A 14970-nucleotide genomic window follows, 5' to 3' on the forward strand; every position below is an offset into this window, starting at 1 on the left:
ACACAACACACACACAGCCCTACGCTCTGCAGAACTGCTGAATTTTATCAACATCTCCTAAACTACATCATACTGGGGCTCGATTTACAATGATCCACAGCATTTCTGAAAAGCTCTCCGTGCACTCTACACTGCTGAAAATGCACATTAGGTGACCACACACACACACTCTGACGCACATTTGAGCTCCAGACAGTCAGCGTGTGCTTTAAGCACACCTCCCCAGGCGGGAGCAGCACACATCGGAATGTTCATCAAGGATCTACCGCTGGATCTCATCTCACTAAAGTTGTTTAACGTGATATATAATTCATCTTGTCTTTATCCAACGACTCTTTGGTATTTAGAATCTGTTACTTGTTCTCATGTTTTTGGCTGAGCACAAAGATAAGTCAATATATACATTTATATAGCCATGTACACTGATTCTGCACATTTGACTGATTGCTTGCCTTTATTTCCTATATTGTGTAAACTTACTGTAGGTTATACTTTTATAATGGCCATTATAGGCTTCATTTTGTTATAACTGTAGGTTCAGCTGCGAGTAGCCGGAAGTCATTCATTTTCGATCAGAGTCAGCGGCGATAAACGGTGAGAAACAGCACGGCACGTCTTCGCCAATGTGGGCATCAAGGAGAGTTGAAATCAACTCAACTTTATGGTAATATGCTATGACGCAGTTCAGCAGCAAGCAATCAGAATGAAGAAGTCCACCGCTTAAGAGGAGTCCAGAGAACACAGTTACTGTGAACTTTGGTTCCGACCACAGTTGTTCCCAAGGGTTTGATTATTGCGGTCACTGGATTTTCAATTATTTGCAATGTTTTTTTTTTACAGGAACATACAAAAAAAAAGTTATTGGCAAGTTACTGATGTGCATTAATGTTTTATATTTTTTTCTTTAAAGAAGCGGGAATCTCTTGCTACATTACAAAACAGCATTGCAGCTTCAGGATATTTCAGACATTTGGACACATTTAATAATTAGGTGAAGCAAAGCCACACCACATGCAACTTGATCTTCCATTGTTATATGAATTTGATAAAAAGTGCATTTTCACACTTGAAAGCATGTTTTAAGCGAGAATGTAACTGATATGATATGCTGCAATGGCCCCTTTAAATACGAGATCACTGTAGCGAATTATGACGCTCTCGTCTCCGGAGCTGAAGGCAGACAGCTTTGTCGTCAGGGCGGCCAAAGCGATCTTTGACGCTCTCACCGCCTTCGGTGTGTACGCACAGTTAGTATGCCAACAGTGAAGATGACGGTCATAAAATTATGTGGCTACACGATGCCTCAACATTTTTGGTGGCTGTTAAGTTGCTAATATCAAAATGAAAATAGGCAGTTCCTTGTATCATGTTTTTTTTCATTTTGTTTTCAAAATAGCCAGGGTGATATGATCCATGTTATGAAGTAGCCTACACTGTCCCCTTTAAAGATTTACCCAACGTGTCCTCGGGAGTTTGTTTTCCAATTCAAAATTTACAAGGAAAGAATGCAGGACTGAACTCTGTGTTTTTATATAGAGAGAAAGCCCCAATCAGGCAGCAGTCATGCCTCCCTTTTCAGATGTCTCCATTTTCGCCCATTCAAACTGACATAGAGCAACAGCATTTTAAAATGAAAACAGTGTCTTCAGCGTTTCCAAAGCGTTTATTTAGGGCTCAAAAACTCTGGGGTAGTATGGATGGAAGGGCTTAACCGTAGCAAATGATATGCATTTTTAAACTATAATGCATTCGTGTAAAAAGGGCCTTGGTGGCTGTTTTTAATTGAAAAATTGAGCAAACATTCCAGTTATACAAACAGTATGTATCTGTGAATAACACACATTTTCAAAGTATATGGAAGATGATTGTCATTGCCATCTTCCACAGACATTAGCATGCATTTCAGAAAGCATTAGAAAAAAACACTTAGAATTTTAGATTATTGTCAGGCAACACACTCATCGTTCTCCGGCTTGGTGCCAGCCATTCATTGCAGAATAGCAGACTTGAATTTAGCAGCTGATCAATAATGTACTGAACGTTCTAAGCCCAACCAATGTGATCGTTAGCAAAAGAACTCAGCCTAGACTCATCGCTCTGCTGTAGTATGCATCAAAGGGCAATGATTTAAAAAAAAAGTTGTTTCCCTGTTATATTTATCACAGGAAGTATTCGAGCGCTAAGTAAAAGCTGCTGTGCTTGCACACTTTTGACTCAGCAGATTTTGTCTCAGTGACTTCAAGTGCAATTTTTTATTTTTTTTTCCGGAGAGAACAAGAAAGTTTTAACTAAGCTTTAAATGTATTCTAACATAAAGAGAAAAGATCTACTCTTTAGTTACTTCAGATTAATATAAGATTGGGCAAAGTGAGCACGATACACTCGCTTTAAAAATAAATTGTAGCTTCATTTCTGTATATATGCATTGGTCAAACTTTACAATAAGGTTTCATTATTTAATGCTAATTAATGCATTTACTAACATTAGCCCCTTTCACACATACAGACCTTGTATGTGTGAACAGGTCCTTTTTGAAAATACCGGTAAATTCGTTCTGGCTATTTTCCGGAAAAAGAAGTTGTAACATTACCGGCAATTTGCCGGAATGCTGCGCTGTGTGAATGCAGAAGGAAGATTCCCGTAATAAGCGCGTGCACGTCTAGAACGTGCTGACGTGAGACGTCTGCTTTAGCCAATCACAACAGTCAGACGCATTGACGTCCGCGCGGTTTGTGAGGATAAAAGCCTTTGAATATTTTTCCAGACACATTTAGCTGCTAGAAGTTAGTCAGATTACGTTTGTATGTTCTTCTTAATGCCAACTGTGTAAATAATCATCGATGAGATGCTTATGATAAGCCGTTGTTTGTTTACCTTCAAGCTTTGCGTGCGCATATGAGCGCCTGCACACGCAGATAATATGAACATCTCGACATGCGAAAGTGATCCTGCGAAAGTTGTTCACAATATTGATCATCCACAGAGTTTGTAATTTAGTCAAATGTTTACAAATACAAGCGCAGCCGTTTAAAGCTCATTTGTGGTGAATGTCAGAATTTAACGGTATTTTGGAATGGATGTGTGAATGCTCTTTTCCGGAAAATTTCCGTAACGTCCTCGCCTGTGTAAACAGCGCTTTTTTGAATATACTGGTAAAGTCGTTCCGGAAATTTTCCGGATATTTACCGGTATCACTGTGTGAAAGGGGCTAATAACTCATTATGAACAACATTTATTCATCATAGTTTAACATTTACTAATGCATTACTGAAATCCAAATTCATCCTTGCTAACATTAGTTAATGCACCATGAGTTAACATGAACTAATGATGAACAACTGTATTTTCATTAACTAACATCAGCTAACATGAATAAATTCTGTAATAAATGTATTGATCATTGTTTGTTCATGTTAGTAACTCACATTAACTAATACAACCTTATTGTAAAGTGTTACCTACGTGTGCTTTCATTTGCCTGAAGCAGATTGTACTGTTGTTCTTGAAGAATCAGAGGTCAGAGCCTCTATTTCTTCCCAGAGGTCAGGGACGAAAGAGAGAGAGAGAGAGTAAGAGAGAGGCCAGCGAGGCAGGCTGAGGAAGAAATAATGCATGGTAACTAAAGGTAAGACTCTCATCAAATATTCACACATGAGGGGGAGGAGAAAGAGACACTCGAGAAAGAGAGAGAACACAAACTCAGATCGGAGTCTACAAATGACTCACTGTACTGTACCTTTGCTCGAACCCTCTTTATGATCACTCGGCTCTCCTGATGCATTCAAACCGAACAAGACATCACCGTTGAACAACATTTATACAGTATATCAATGAGATTATGAATATATTATTTTATACAGCTATATATCTTTGGAAAAACAAAAATATGAGTTTCTGATGAAAAACAAATGTGTAGACATAAAATAAATAATTTCTTTAAAAAATTTTTACTATTTTGATAACTTTTTTGGCTTTTTCTGCCGTCTTAGGGTCCTTTTCACACCGATATGGTCCGAACCAGTTGAAAAGAACCAAAATGCAGTCATGTGACAAAATCCACATCACTCATTGGCCAGATGTTATTGAACATATTTCCTAAACTGCTTTTAGATTGCTCAGAATTAACGTTGAGAGAAATGTCAAGGGAACTCCCGCAACTAAACAAACCGGCAGACATAAAATGTCGCTTTTGCCTATGGATAGATGACTGCGCTGGCTGATTGTATCCCAGTTTATAGTATTCTATATAGTTTGTATACATCACTTTAGACAAACTATACATTTCGAGAATGAAGCGCAGCTGCGGCTAGAGAACAATGTTTTATTGCATTGCAAACGGTGAAGGCGCATCGCATGTCACTTCAAGAGGAGGCGTGAATTTATTTAGCTAAACTGACAGGGTCATCTTCCGGAAATATCACCAACGATCCATCAGGTAAAGTTTTTCCTTCTCTCTCTCTGTTTAAAATTGTTGGTAAAGTGCTGTCAACAAATGCTTTTCCTCCACATCCCACAATGCACAGCGCATCGGCCTACTGCAGGTGGATTAGTCAACAGGGTTTGTTTGAAAGCGTACCGAGACCACTACTTCAAGGATGTCTTAGTACAGATATGGCTACACGCGCTCACATGCTTTACTGCAGCTGTAAAGGCCGTCTTTACATTAAAAAAAACCGCAATAGCCACCTGGTGGCGCAAGGAACAACCTTTTTTCCATTGACTTAGTTGTCATGTGTATTTAGAAGCCAGCATTTGTGTGAGAGCGCTCAATTCAGCTCCCTCGATGCCTCCAGACGTTGGATTTCTTTATTTATTTTGGAGATAATGTATACATAATTGTATTCACATATGAATACAACAGAAAGACATAAAACCATTATAAAACAAACAAAAGCTAAAACAATTTTGGTATATACAATTCAAATAAATTAAACCATTTCAAGCCATTAAACTTTCATTTTACAAAGGCCTGTCTGAAAAAAAAAAAGGTTTTAGATATTTACTAAAAACTATAAACAACAAAGGAGTTTTGAAATATTATTTATAAAATGTTTCGGTACGATGATATTAGACCAGCTGAAAGCAAGCTGAAAGCTTTTTTGGTCCGCTTTTGGTGCACACTCGAGTACGATTGCTACATTCACACCTGCTTAAACGAATCGCACCAAGAGGGAAAACGAACTTTAGTGCGATTTAACCGAACTAAATAAGGCAGGTATAAAAGCACCCTAAAGCTATACAAAAATCTGTACCAAGATACCAAGTATTTACTGTGTTACTGTAGATCTTGTTAATGCAGAAAACTACAGCAATGAAGAAAAAATTTAGTCATAAAATAGATAATTTATATATTTTTGTATTTTTCACCATTGTCAAAAAGTTATTTTGGTTAGTTTAATGGTCTTGTGGTCCAAATATTCGCTTTAGTAATAGTATTTGCCTGAAAAGGAGATCATACACTAAGTGAAGTTTTTAAACTAATTTCGAGAGGAGCACGTGATATAATTGACTGCAGCTGGCCACCTATCTACACTCATTAGTTAGCCAATCAGATCTATCCTAACTCACTATAAGTAGCCTAGCTAGATATTACTCCCTTATCTTCGTTTTCCGAAGAAACCCCCCATCCACCCCTTTCTCCTCCTTTTCTCCTTTACAAAAAAAAAGGGGAGCTCTCGAGAACCACCTGATCTCGTACTCCCCTCACATGCTCTATGGACCTGGCGGGAGCCCTGGGCTCAACTATCTCCGAGCTCAGGGTTCTCTCCCGGGACAGCATGCCAAACCTGCTTACAGTTGTCAAGCAATATCTAAGTGTGAACTCTTGAAAGACACAAGAATCGATACCAAGACTGTTTTAAACAGTTACAAAGTATTTCCAGTGTCACTGTAGATCTTGATATGCAGAAAATTACTGCAATGAAGAAAAAATGTAGGCATGAAATAAATAATTTCTATATTTTTGTATTTTTCACCATTATTAATAACTTTAATTGGTTCATTTAAGGGTCTTGTGGTACAATATTTGCTTTAGTAATAGTATTTGCCTGAAAAGAAGATCATGCCCTAAAGCTATACAAGAATCAGTGCCAAGACTGTTTTAAACAGTTACAAAGTATTTCCTGTGTCACTTAAGATCTTGTTAATGCAGAAAATTACTGACAAGAAAAAAAGTAGATATAAAACAAATAATTTCTATATTTTTGCATTTTTTTTCATTATTAAGAACTTTTTTGGCTCATTTAATGGTCTTGTGGTCGAAATGTTCGCTTTAATAATTGTATTTGCCTGAAAAAGACATCATGCACTAAAGCTATGCAAAAATCGGTACCAAGACTGTTTTAAACCATTACAAAGTATTTCATGTGTCACTATAGATCTTGTTAATGCTGAAAACTACTGCACAACAGTTGCTTATACAATAAGAGCATTAGATATAGCTAACACAAATTATGTAAGAACATAGCTAACCTTAAAACCACAGTAAATATACAACATTTTTAACAGTAGTGATGTCCATAGTAGTGTAGTAACAGGTGCTGCTGCCTGCCTCTAAATGTAAAGACCTTCTAAAAAGAAACATTATCACGAGGTCAAAAATCTATTAAACATTGGGTTACAGACACTCACCTCTGGCACTTTGGGTGGAGGTTTCCGTATCACCCTGTCCTCCAGCACTCGTTCTTTGATCAGGGCGCAGGAGACATCCAGGGCACCCAGCAGGGCGTTGGGCTTGAAGCTGACGGGCTGAGCATCGGGTGACAACAGCTCCAGAGTGTGATACGCTGGATTCAGATGGTACTGACTGCACAGATCCACCAGCAGATCCATCAGAGCTTTTCTGAAGAGACCGGAGGAGACGTAAGGACAGAGAAGGATAGAGTTACTTGACGGTTTAGACTTGTAATTACATCATGTGACGCAGACAGGCCTGTGATAGGACGATGGAGAGAAAGTCAGCTTGGGTTACATGTGTTACGTAAAGCAGCAAATTGCTACATGAACGCTGGTCTTCAATGTTTGGCTTCACCAACTCATTGTCAGCAATGAAACCCAAGCCACGCCAAGCAAAAAAACTGCTCTCCAGACACTCATAAAGCTTTTTTTTTTGTGTAAAATATATTATACAATAATTTAAATATTTTTATATATTAAATGTCAATTTATGTGAGTCAGTGGCGCAGTAGGTAGTGCTGTCGCCTAACAGCAAGATGGTCGCTGGGTTGCTGGTTCGAACCTCGGCTCAGTTGGCATTTCTGTGTGGAGTTTGCATGTTCTCCCTGCGATCGCGTGGGTTTCCTCCGGGTGCTCCGGTTTCCCCCACAGTCCAAAGACATGTGGTACAGGTGAATTGGGAAGGCTAAATTGTCCGTAGTGTATGAGTGTGTGTGTGAATGTGTGTGTGGGTTGCGGCTGGAAGGGCATCCGCTGCGTAAAAACTTGCTGGATAAGCTGGCGGTTCATTCTGCTGTGGCGACCCTGGATTAATAAAGGGACTAAGCCAACAAGAAAATGAATGAATGATATGTCAATTTAATTATTATTGTTATTATTAATCAGGGTTTCCATGTTTTTATGAAGAGCAAGTTCAGAGACTTTTAAGAACTTTTTAAAGCATCATTAGGTTAAATCAAGATTTTCAATTTATATCCCATCATATGTAGAGCCATGAAAGTCCTTACTGTACTTACACTTTCAGATACACTTAATAATTACGTTAAACATGTGAAATAAATACATTTTATTTACTTTTTTTTAACATTATTATTATTATTATTTGTGGTTCATTTAATGGTCTTGTGGTATAATTTTCACTTTAGTGTTAGCAGCAAAACACAAGAGTATTCAGCATTCATGTAGCAACATACAATCATTAAAATATTGATATATATTAAATATATTTAATTATTATTATTAATCAGAGTTCCCACGTGTTCATGAACAGCATATTCAGACACTTAAAGCATCATTAACTTTAAATCAAGCTTTGTAATTCATAGCCCAGCATATGAAAGAACCTACTGTACTTAACATTTGACCTACACTTAATATTTACATTAAACATAAAACATAATAAATTTTCCACAACTTTAATCATTTTAAACAGTTGTGTTCAAAGAACTTTAAGAAAATTTATTGAATGCATTACTGGTGGTACTGAAAAAAGTCAAAGTTTGTTTTAAGTTCCTTCCAGGCCTTCAATCCGTATGTCTGAAATGTAAGTACTTTAAGTATTTTCAAGAAGCCAGGGAACCCATAATAGTAATAATAATAATAATAATAATAATAATAATAACAAAAATAAAATGGTATTATTTTTTAAATAAGATATTGCATTGTTATTTTAAAATCATGGAATCATTGAAAATTTTTCATGGAATTATTAGATTTTTGACATTTATCAAAATGATCTCTGCAATCAGAGCTTAAAAAAAACTCAAAAATTTCAAACCTTTTACACAAACAAATGGGCTTAAATCCTGATATATGTTGTGTGTGAATTAATTTGGTAGTGAAATAGTCATTTATGATTTGTATGATTTGATAGATTGATCTAAAGTGTGTTAGGTACACCTGTCCAACTGCTCGTTAACGCAAATTTCTAATCAGCCAATCACATGACAGCAACTCAATGCATTTAGGCATGTGAAAAGGGTCAAGACAATCTGCTGCAGTTCAAACCAAGCATCAGAATGGGGAAGAAAGGTGATTTAAGTGACTTTGAACGTGGCATATTTGCAGGTGCCAGATGAGCTGGTCTTAGTATTTCAGAAACTGCTGATTTACGGGAATTTTCACACAATCATCTCTAAAGTTTACAGAGAATGGTGAGAAAAAGAAAATATCCAGTGAGCGGCAGTTCTGTGGGCGCAAATGCCTTGTTGATGCCAGAGGTCAGAGGAGAATGGCCAGACAGGTTCAAGCTGATAGAAAGGCAACTCAAATAGCCATTCGCTACAACCGAGGTATGCGGAAGAGCATCTCTGAATGCACAACATGTCGAACCTTGAGGCGGATAAGCTACAGCAGCAGAAGACCACACTAGGTGCCACTCCTGTCAGCAGGATTTCTGCTGCAACATTCAGATGGTCGGGTCAGAATTTAGCGTCAACAACATGTAAGCATGGATCCATTCTGCCTTGTATCAACAGTTCAGGCTGCTGGTGGTGGTGTAATAGTGTGGGGATATTTTCTTGGCACACTTTGCGCTCATTAGTACCAATGTAGCATCGTGTCAACACCGCAGCCTACCTGAGTATTGTTGCTGACTATGTTCATCCCTTTATGACCACAGTGTACCCATCTTCTGGTGGCTACTACCAGCAGGATAATGCACCATGTCATAAAGCGCGAATCATCTCAGATCAGTTTCTTGAACATGACAATGAGTTCACAGTACTCAAATGGCCTCCACAATCATCAGATCTCAATCCAATAGAGCACATTTGGGATGTGGTGGAACAAGAGATTCGCATCATGGATGTGCAGCCGACAAATCTGCAGCAACTGCATGACGCTATCATGTCAATATTTAAATCTCAGAGGAATATTTCCAGTACCTACTCTACTGTATGCCACGATGGATTAAGGCAGTTCTGAAGGCAAAAGGGAGTCCAACATGGTACTAATAAAACTTACCTAAAAAAGTAGTCGGTGAGTGTAGATGGAAATTTTACAGTTGGTTTTATAACAATTGGTCAATCTCTTAAAATTACATTACTTTTTTTATTTTTATATCCATTATTTAAAAGTAAATATTATTTGTGTGTGATAAATAATGTATAATAAGAACTGAAAGTACAAAAGCAGTTGATGACCTCTGTGTTACATTCCATCCACCAGCTGTATTTTGTCTAGCTTTTTCTTAAGGTCACTGTGTACAATGTCAAAGTACAGCATATGTTGTGTGTGAACCCATTTGGTAGTGAAACAGTGATTTACATTTGATTTGATTGGCTGATCTAAAATGTGTGCATAATTTTATGACTAAGTCAATCTCTTTAAAAACATTGAGTTTTACTTTTCTATCCATCAATGATGTGGCTTTAGAGACGGTTATCTGTAGTTCCTGTGAGATGTTTATAAAAAAATTATGTATAAAAATATCAAGTAAAAAATCCTCTCATGACCTCTGTGTTACATTCATTCGACCGGCTGTATTTTGTCTAAAGGCTATTGTGCATAATGTGACAGTGTGTTTCCTGTCTTAAAAGTGCAGTAGGTGACTGTCTTCAGAAACATTTTTTGTTGTGCTGGTTGAAAGTCTCTTCACAGTCCAATAGTAATGATTACAGTAAATGATCTAAATGTGTTTATATGTAGTTTTATATTCAGGGTAAAGCATAAAACTAAAAAATGTTCATCCAATTAAATAGAGTCGGACCGTCATCTCCCTTAATTCCGATAGGCAGGTCAGACTGTCAACAAATGTAGATTCCGACTTCTGCGTATCTGTTCACGCAGATCTGCCATTAGCACGTGCCCGTCTGCATCACAAACGCATGCGTGCGAGCGAGCTGTGGGCCGCTCGCAGATGCCGAGTCGGAGCCGGAGGCGCCGAAGGACAGACGAGCTCGGGCCGATTACTGTAAAGCAAGGCGCGGGTATAATTCGCTCTTAAATCGGCGGCGCAGTCACGAGACGGACCGGGAGAAATCAAATGCTGCATTGAAACTTTTGAAAATCCTGAATCAGTATTGGAGTTACTTTAGCACGCTGGAGAAAGGAAGAGACCATGGCTGAAGTAATACTGTTAAACAGGTAATGTTCTGTTTTGAAACTATTTTAGTCAGACTAAGCTTATGTTAGATTGTGTTCTGTTATGAATGACTCCTATGTACAGACGTGTTGTTCAGCCACTGAAATCTCCCAGTGAAAGATTGATGTGATTATTTTCAGTTTCATAAGGTTCTTGGACAGCATCTATAATGTAGATTTATATTTAGTTTAACACCAAAACACCAGTAAATAGCGCTATTCCGCCTAACCTGCTTTGTTGAGCTGAAGTTGCTTTTATATTCACATTGGGTCATTTTTGAACAATGATAGCCTTCCTATACTGTTTACCGCTAACGTTACTCTGAATATTCGCTCTGAAATAGCATGCAAGTGTGGCAAAGTAGTTAATTGTAATTCCTGCACGGTGCTGGCACTAACTAACTGGCGAATGACATGAACTAGTGGGATGTCTGTCAGCTGTTGTGACGCGGTCCGCGCGCTCGCAATATCAGGGGGTGTGGCTTTGAATCACAGTCCCTCCCTGCCGTCCAAAGACAATAGGCTAAGCGGTTAGCATTTTGGCAGATCACCTACTGCACCTTTAACTATATTCAATCAAAAGTACCACAAGCTAAGCTAGATTAGCATTCAGTATTAAATATGATAAAATGTTTAGGCTAATATCAGTGTGGTGGGCTTACACACCTGCCATCCACATTGATGGTGGTCTGGTACCCTGTGGGAAGACTAATATGAAGATCCACATAAGATCGAAGCATGTTTTCCTTGCTGTCTCCCCCCGAAGATCCTCCTCCGTCAGGGACCGCATTACGGAAGATCCTGCGGGGGGCAGGCTGGGGCGGCCTTGGTGGAGGGGGAGCCTGGGCCTTCATTCTCCTCCTGTCAAAAACATTCGGAAGAGATATAAATAAGCATTTGGTTGGCAATTATGTAATGAAAATATTAGTGCACTGATCATGTTTTTCCATGCAAGACATTTAAGGACTTTTTTTCATTAATCCACTTTTACACATGCTTTTAGACACTTTTACAGGCGCTTCAGGTGTGCGACCTGCTTAAGAGACAGTATCGTTTCTCCAAAGTAATGCAAATTGTAAGTTCTAGGTACATCAGGTCTGACTATCTATGTGTGAAATACAGTATCACGTCTACAATGTAATGCATATTGTAAGTTCCAGGCACGGCTTTGTATTTTGTCTAACAAATGGCTGGGGGATACGTTCTGTCAAGGCCTGGAAAACTTGATTTTTCTACTAAACCTGTAATGGCAGTTTCTGTTTCGTCTAATAAGCACTGCCTCCTAAATTTTGTATTTAACTAAGTGCCAGGCTGCAGTAATCGATATTTTTTGATGAACGACACAGCAATGTCGAGTTCTCATGTAAGAATTCTGCTTTGAAGAAACCCGAAAAATCCTCCTGGTTTGTCTCTTCTTTAATTCACAACCTTTTTGGTGCCATGACCCAGTTATAGATTAAAATGTACCTAAATCAAGTTGGAATCTTCATTTTTAACAAATATCAGATTGTAAGAGACACCTGTTGGCTGTTGCAGACTCGTGGACTTCTTGGAGATGCTCTTTGACTGCAAACTTACCAACAGGTCTCAATAAAGAAATTCTGCTTGTCTAGTCTCCTGGTTTGGTTTCTCTTTTTTCCAACAACATTCATGCATGTTTGCACACTCCCTAGATATTCTTTTTTTATTATTTCATATTTGTACTTATTTTCTATATCATGTTGTTTCTATGTTTTTATATATAAGGTTTCTCTATTTTCTTTTATCTGTTATTTTGTTCTATAAATTATTTCTTATTGATACTACATATATACAGTTAAAGTCAGAATTATTAGCTCCCGTTTATTTTTTTCCCTCAATTTCTGTTTAAAGAAGATTTAGAGGTCCAAGGTTTAGAGAAGATTTTTTCAACACATTTCTAAACATAATAGTTTTAATTACTCATTTCAAATAACAAAATATTTCAAATATTTTACTAGATATTTTTCAAGACACTTCTATACAGCTTAAAGTGACATTAAAAAACTTACAAAAAAAATTGCTTAAAGGGGCTAATAATATTGTCCTTAAATTGGTGTTTAAAATTTAATTCTAAAATTTATTCTAGCCGAAACAAAGCAAAAAAGGCTTTCTCCAGAACACAAAATATTATCAGACAAGACATGCAGTGAAAATTTCCTTCCCCTCTATTTAATAAAAGCAGTTTTGAATTTTTTTAAAGACATTTTAAAAGACAAAATTATTAGCCCCTTTAAGCTATACTTTTTTCGGTAGTCTACAAAACAAACCATCATTACACAATGACATGCCTAATTACTCTAACCTGCATAGTTAACCTAATTAACCTAGTTAAGCTTTTAAATGTCACTTTAATCTGTATAGAAGTGTCTTGAAAATATCTAGTCAAATATTATTTACTGTCATCATGGCAAATATAAAATAAATTGCTTATTACAAATGAGTTATTAAAAACTATTATTTTTAGAAAATAAAATGATGAGAATTATTTCTCTCTGTTAAACAGAAATTGGGGGAAAATAAACAGGGAGCTAATAATTCAGGTGGGCAACGTGAATGTATATTATAATATTAATTCATTTGTTTTTAAAAAATAAATTGTTGAATTAAAATTCACAGTCAACGAGAGAATGTGCTCATTATCTTGAACACGTCGAAGAAAAGAAAAATGGGATTGCCTCAATGGACAGTGATATTACTTAGGACAAATAGTTCAAAAGTAGCTAACACGTTGCTTTAAACTTTCAATAATCTGTATATAAGGCATGTAGAGCTCTGCGGTCAGGAAGTTCTCAGATATCATCCTAAAATATATATGTTTTTTAAAAGATGTAGGTCATACAGTGCATTGTTAATTGCAGTACTCATGTGTTAAAAAAAGAAAAAAAGAAATAAAAGTAAAGAAAAAAAGTTCTGAAAGAGATCAAGCCATCAGTCAGGTAGTAAAAAGTAACGCAAAAGTAACTCAAAAGTAACGTAATGCATTACTTAAAAAAATTACTAAGTAACACAACTAGTAACTTCTTGGGGAGTAATTCAATATTCTTTTTTATAAAAAAACAATATAAAACAAATTGGTTGCTGTAACCCAGGCTAAATCTGCAGTGATTTCAAATCATGATCCACACAAAAGCAACATACATTATATTGGATAGTTAGAGATTTAAAATATTTTGTGTTATTTCAAAACATGAAGAAAAAAAAAAATACAACAACAATCTGACAGTGAAATAGTGCTGCATACACTGGTACAAAATATGGTTAAAAATATCATTCTTTTCCAGCAGGTGGCGCTTGTAGGATTAGAAGTAACAGTATTTCCTTGGTTACAACTGCACTTTATTTTAACAATTTAAGATAAATAAATAAAAAACAAATAAATAAATAAGTAAATTTATGTAACAACCAGTACAGTGAAAAGATGGCAACATGGCAGCAACATCAAACTATGAGGCTGAAAGAAAGTGTCTGTTTCTAAAGTCTTGGATGCAGACAATAACATGGGTGCAAAATTAGGAAAGGTTTGGCAATCCATTTTTATAAAAATACTTTAGAATTGCAATAAAATACCAGCACATTTTCTATACTGCTCTTTCGTTTGCATAAAATCTTGAATTTTGCTCATTATACATTTGTTAACATTTTTAAAATGTTTAAATTCTAGATTCACAGACATTGTTTTGCCACATTATTTAAAATATGTGGCTAGGAAATAGCTATTTACTTTTTTTTTTTTTTTTTTTTTTTTTGGTGGGGCCAGTGAAAACTTTGGCAGGGCAAGTAAAAATCTCAACCACTGGCCTGATTGGCCCAGTAGAAAACATCCTTAGCGTTGAACCCTGAACATAATACAACTTTAACTCACACATGTCCAAAAAAAAGTAAGAAGCATATGCTTATTTAAAATATGCTTATTTAATCCTACCCCTTCTCCGCACTACATCAATTATAAATAAAGTCCACAACAATCATCAAAGTAAAACCATGATTCTGTCATTTCATTCTTAACCTAATACACTTCTTCCAGCAGTATAGGAACAGCAATTAAATATGTTCTTCTTCCACATACATTCTGATAACCATAATCTTGGAACCAGAGTCACACTTGGACATTGCTTGAGCTCCAGATCTAGTCTGTTTGAAATTATACTCTCTACTGCCATTTTTAAATATTAACAAGAATAATTTTTGCC

The 14970-nt window shown here is 36.7% G+C and overlaps 2 protein-coding genes across 18 annotated transcripts in view; both read right to left on the minus strand.

Moving 5' to 3' along the window:
• The window catches only part of cobl (cordon-bleu WH2 repeat protein), a 138518-nt gene that overhangs the window by 76418 nt on the left and 47130 nt on the right, over positions 1–14970 (minus strand). For 15 of the 17 annotated variants that reach the window (XR_012391433.1, XM_021466684.3, XM_073924924.1 and 12 more), the window contains 2 exon segments: positions 11426–11620; positions 6632–6842 (listed from right to left, as the gene is read on the minus strand). Coding sequence is in view for 16 of the 17 variants with exons in the window: in XM_021466684.3 (XP_021322359.2) it covers positions 6632–6842; positions 11426–11620 (406 nt within the window). In the remaining variant the exon portion in view is untranslated. 17 annotated transcript variants of the gene reach the window in all.
• Positions 1–14970, minus strand: part of LOC141378159 (uncharacterized) — a 416515-nt gene that overhangs the window by 43450 nt on the left and 358095 nt on the right. The gene's annotated exons all lie outside the window — the stretch shown is intronic.

The sequence above is a fragment of the Danio rerio genome, chromosome 16, assembly GCF_049306965.1.
Source record: "Danio rerio strain Tuebingen ecotype United States chromosome 16, GRCz12tu, whole genome shotgun sequence".
Taxonomy (NCBI): domain Eukaryota; kingdom Metazoa; phylum Chordata; class Actinopteri; order Cypriniformes; family Danionidae; genus Danio; species Danio rerio.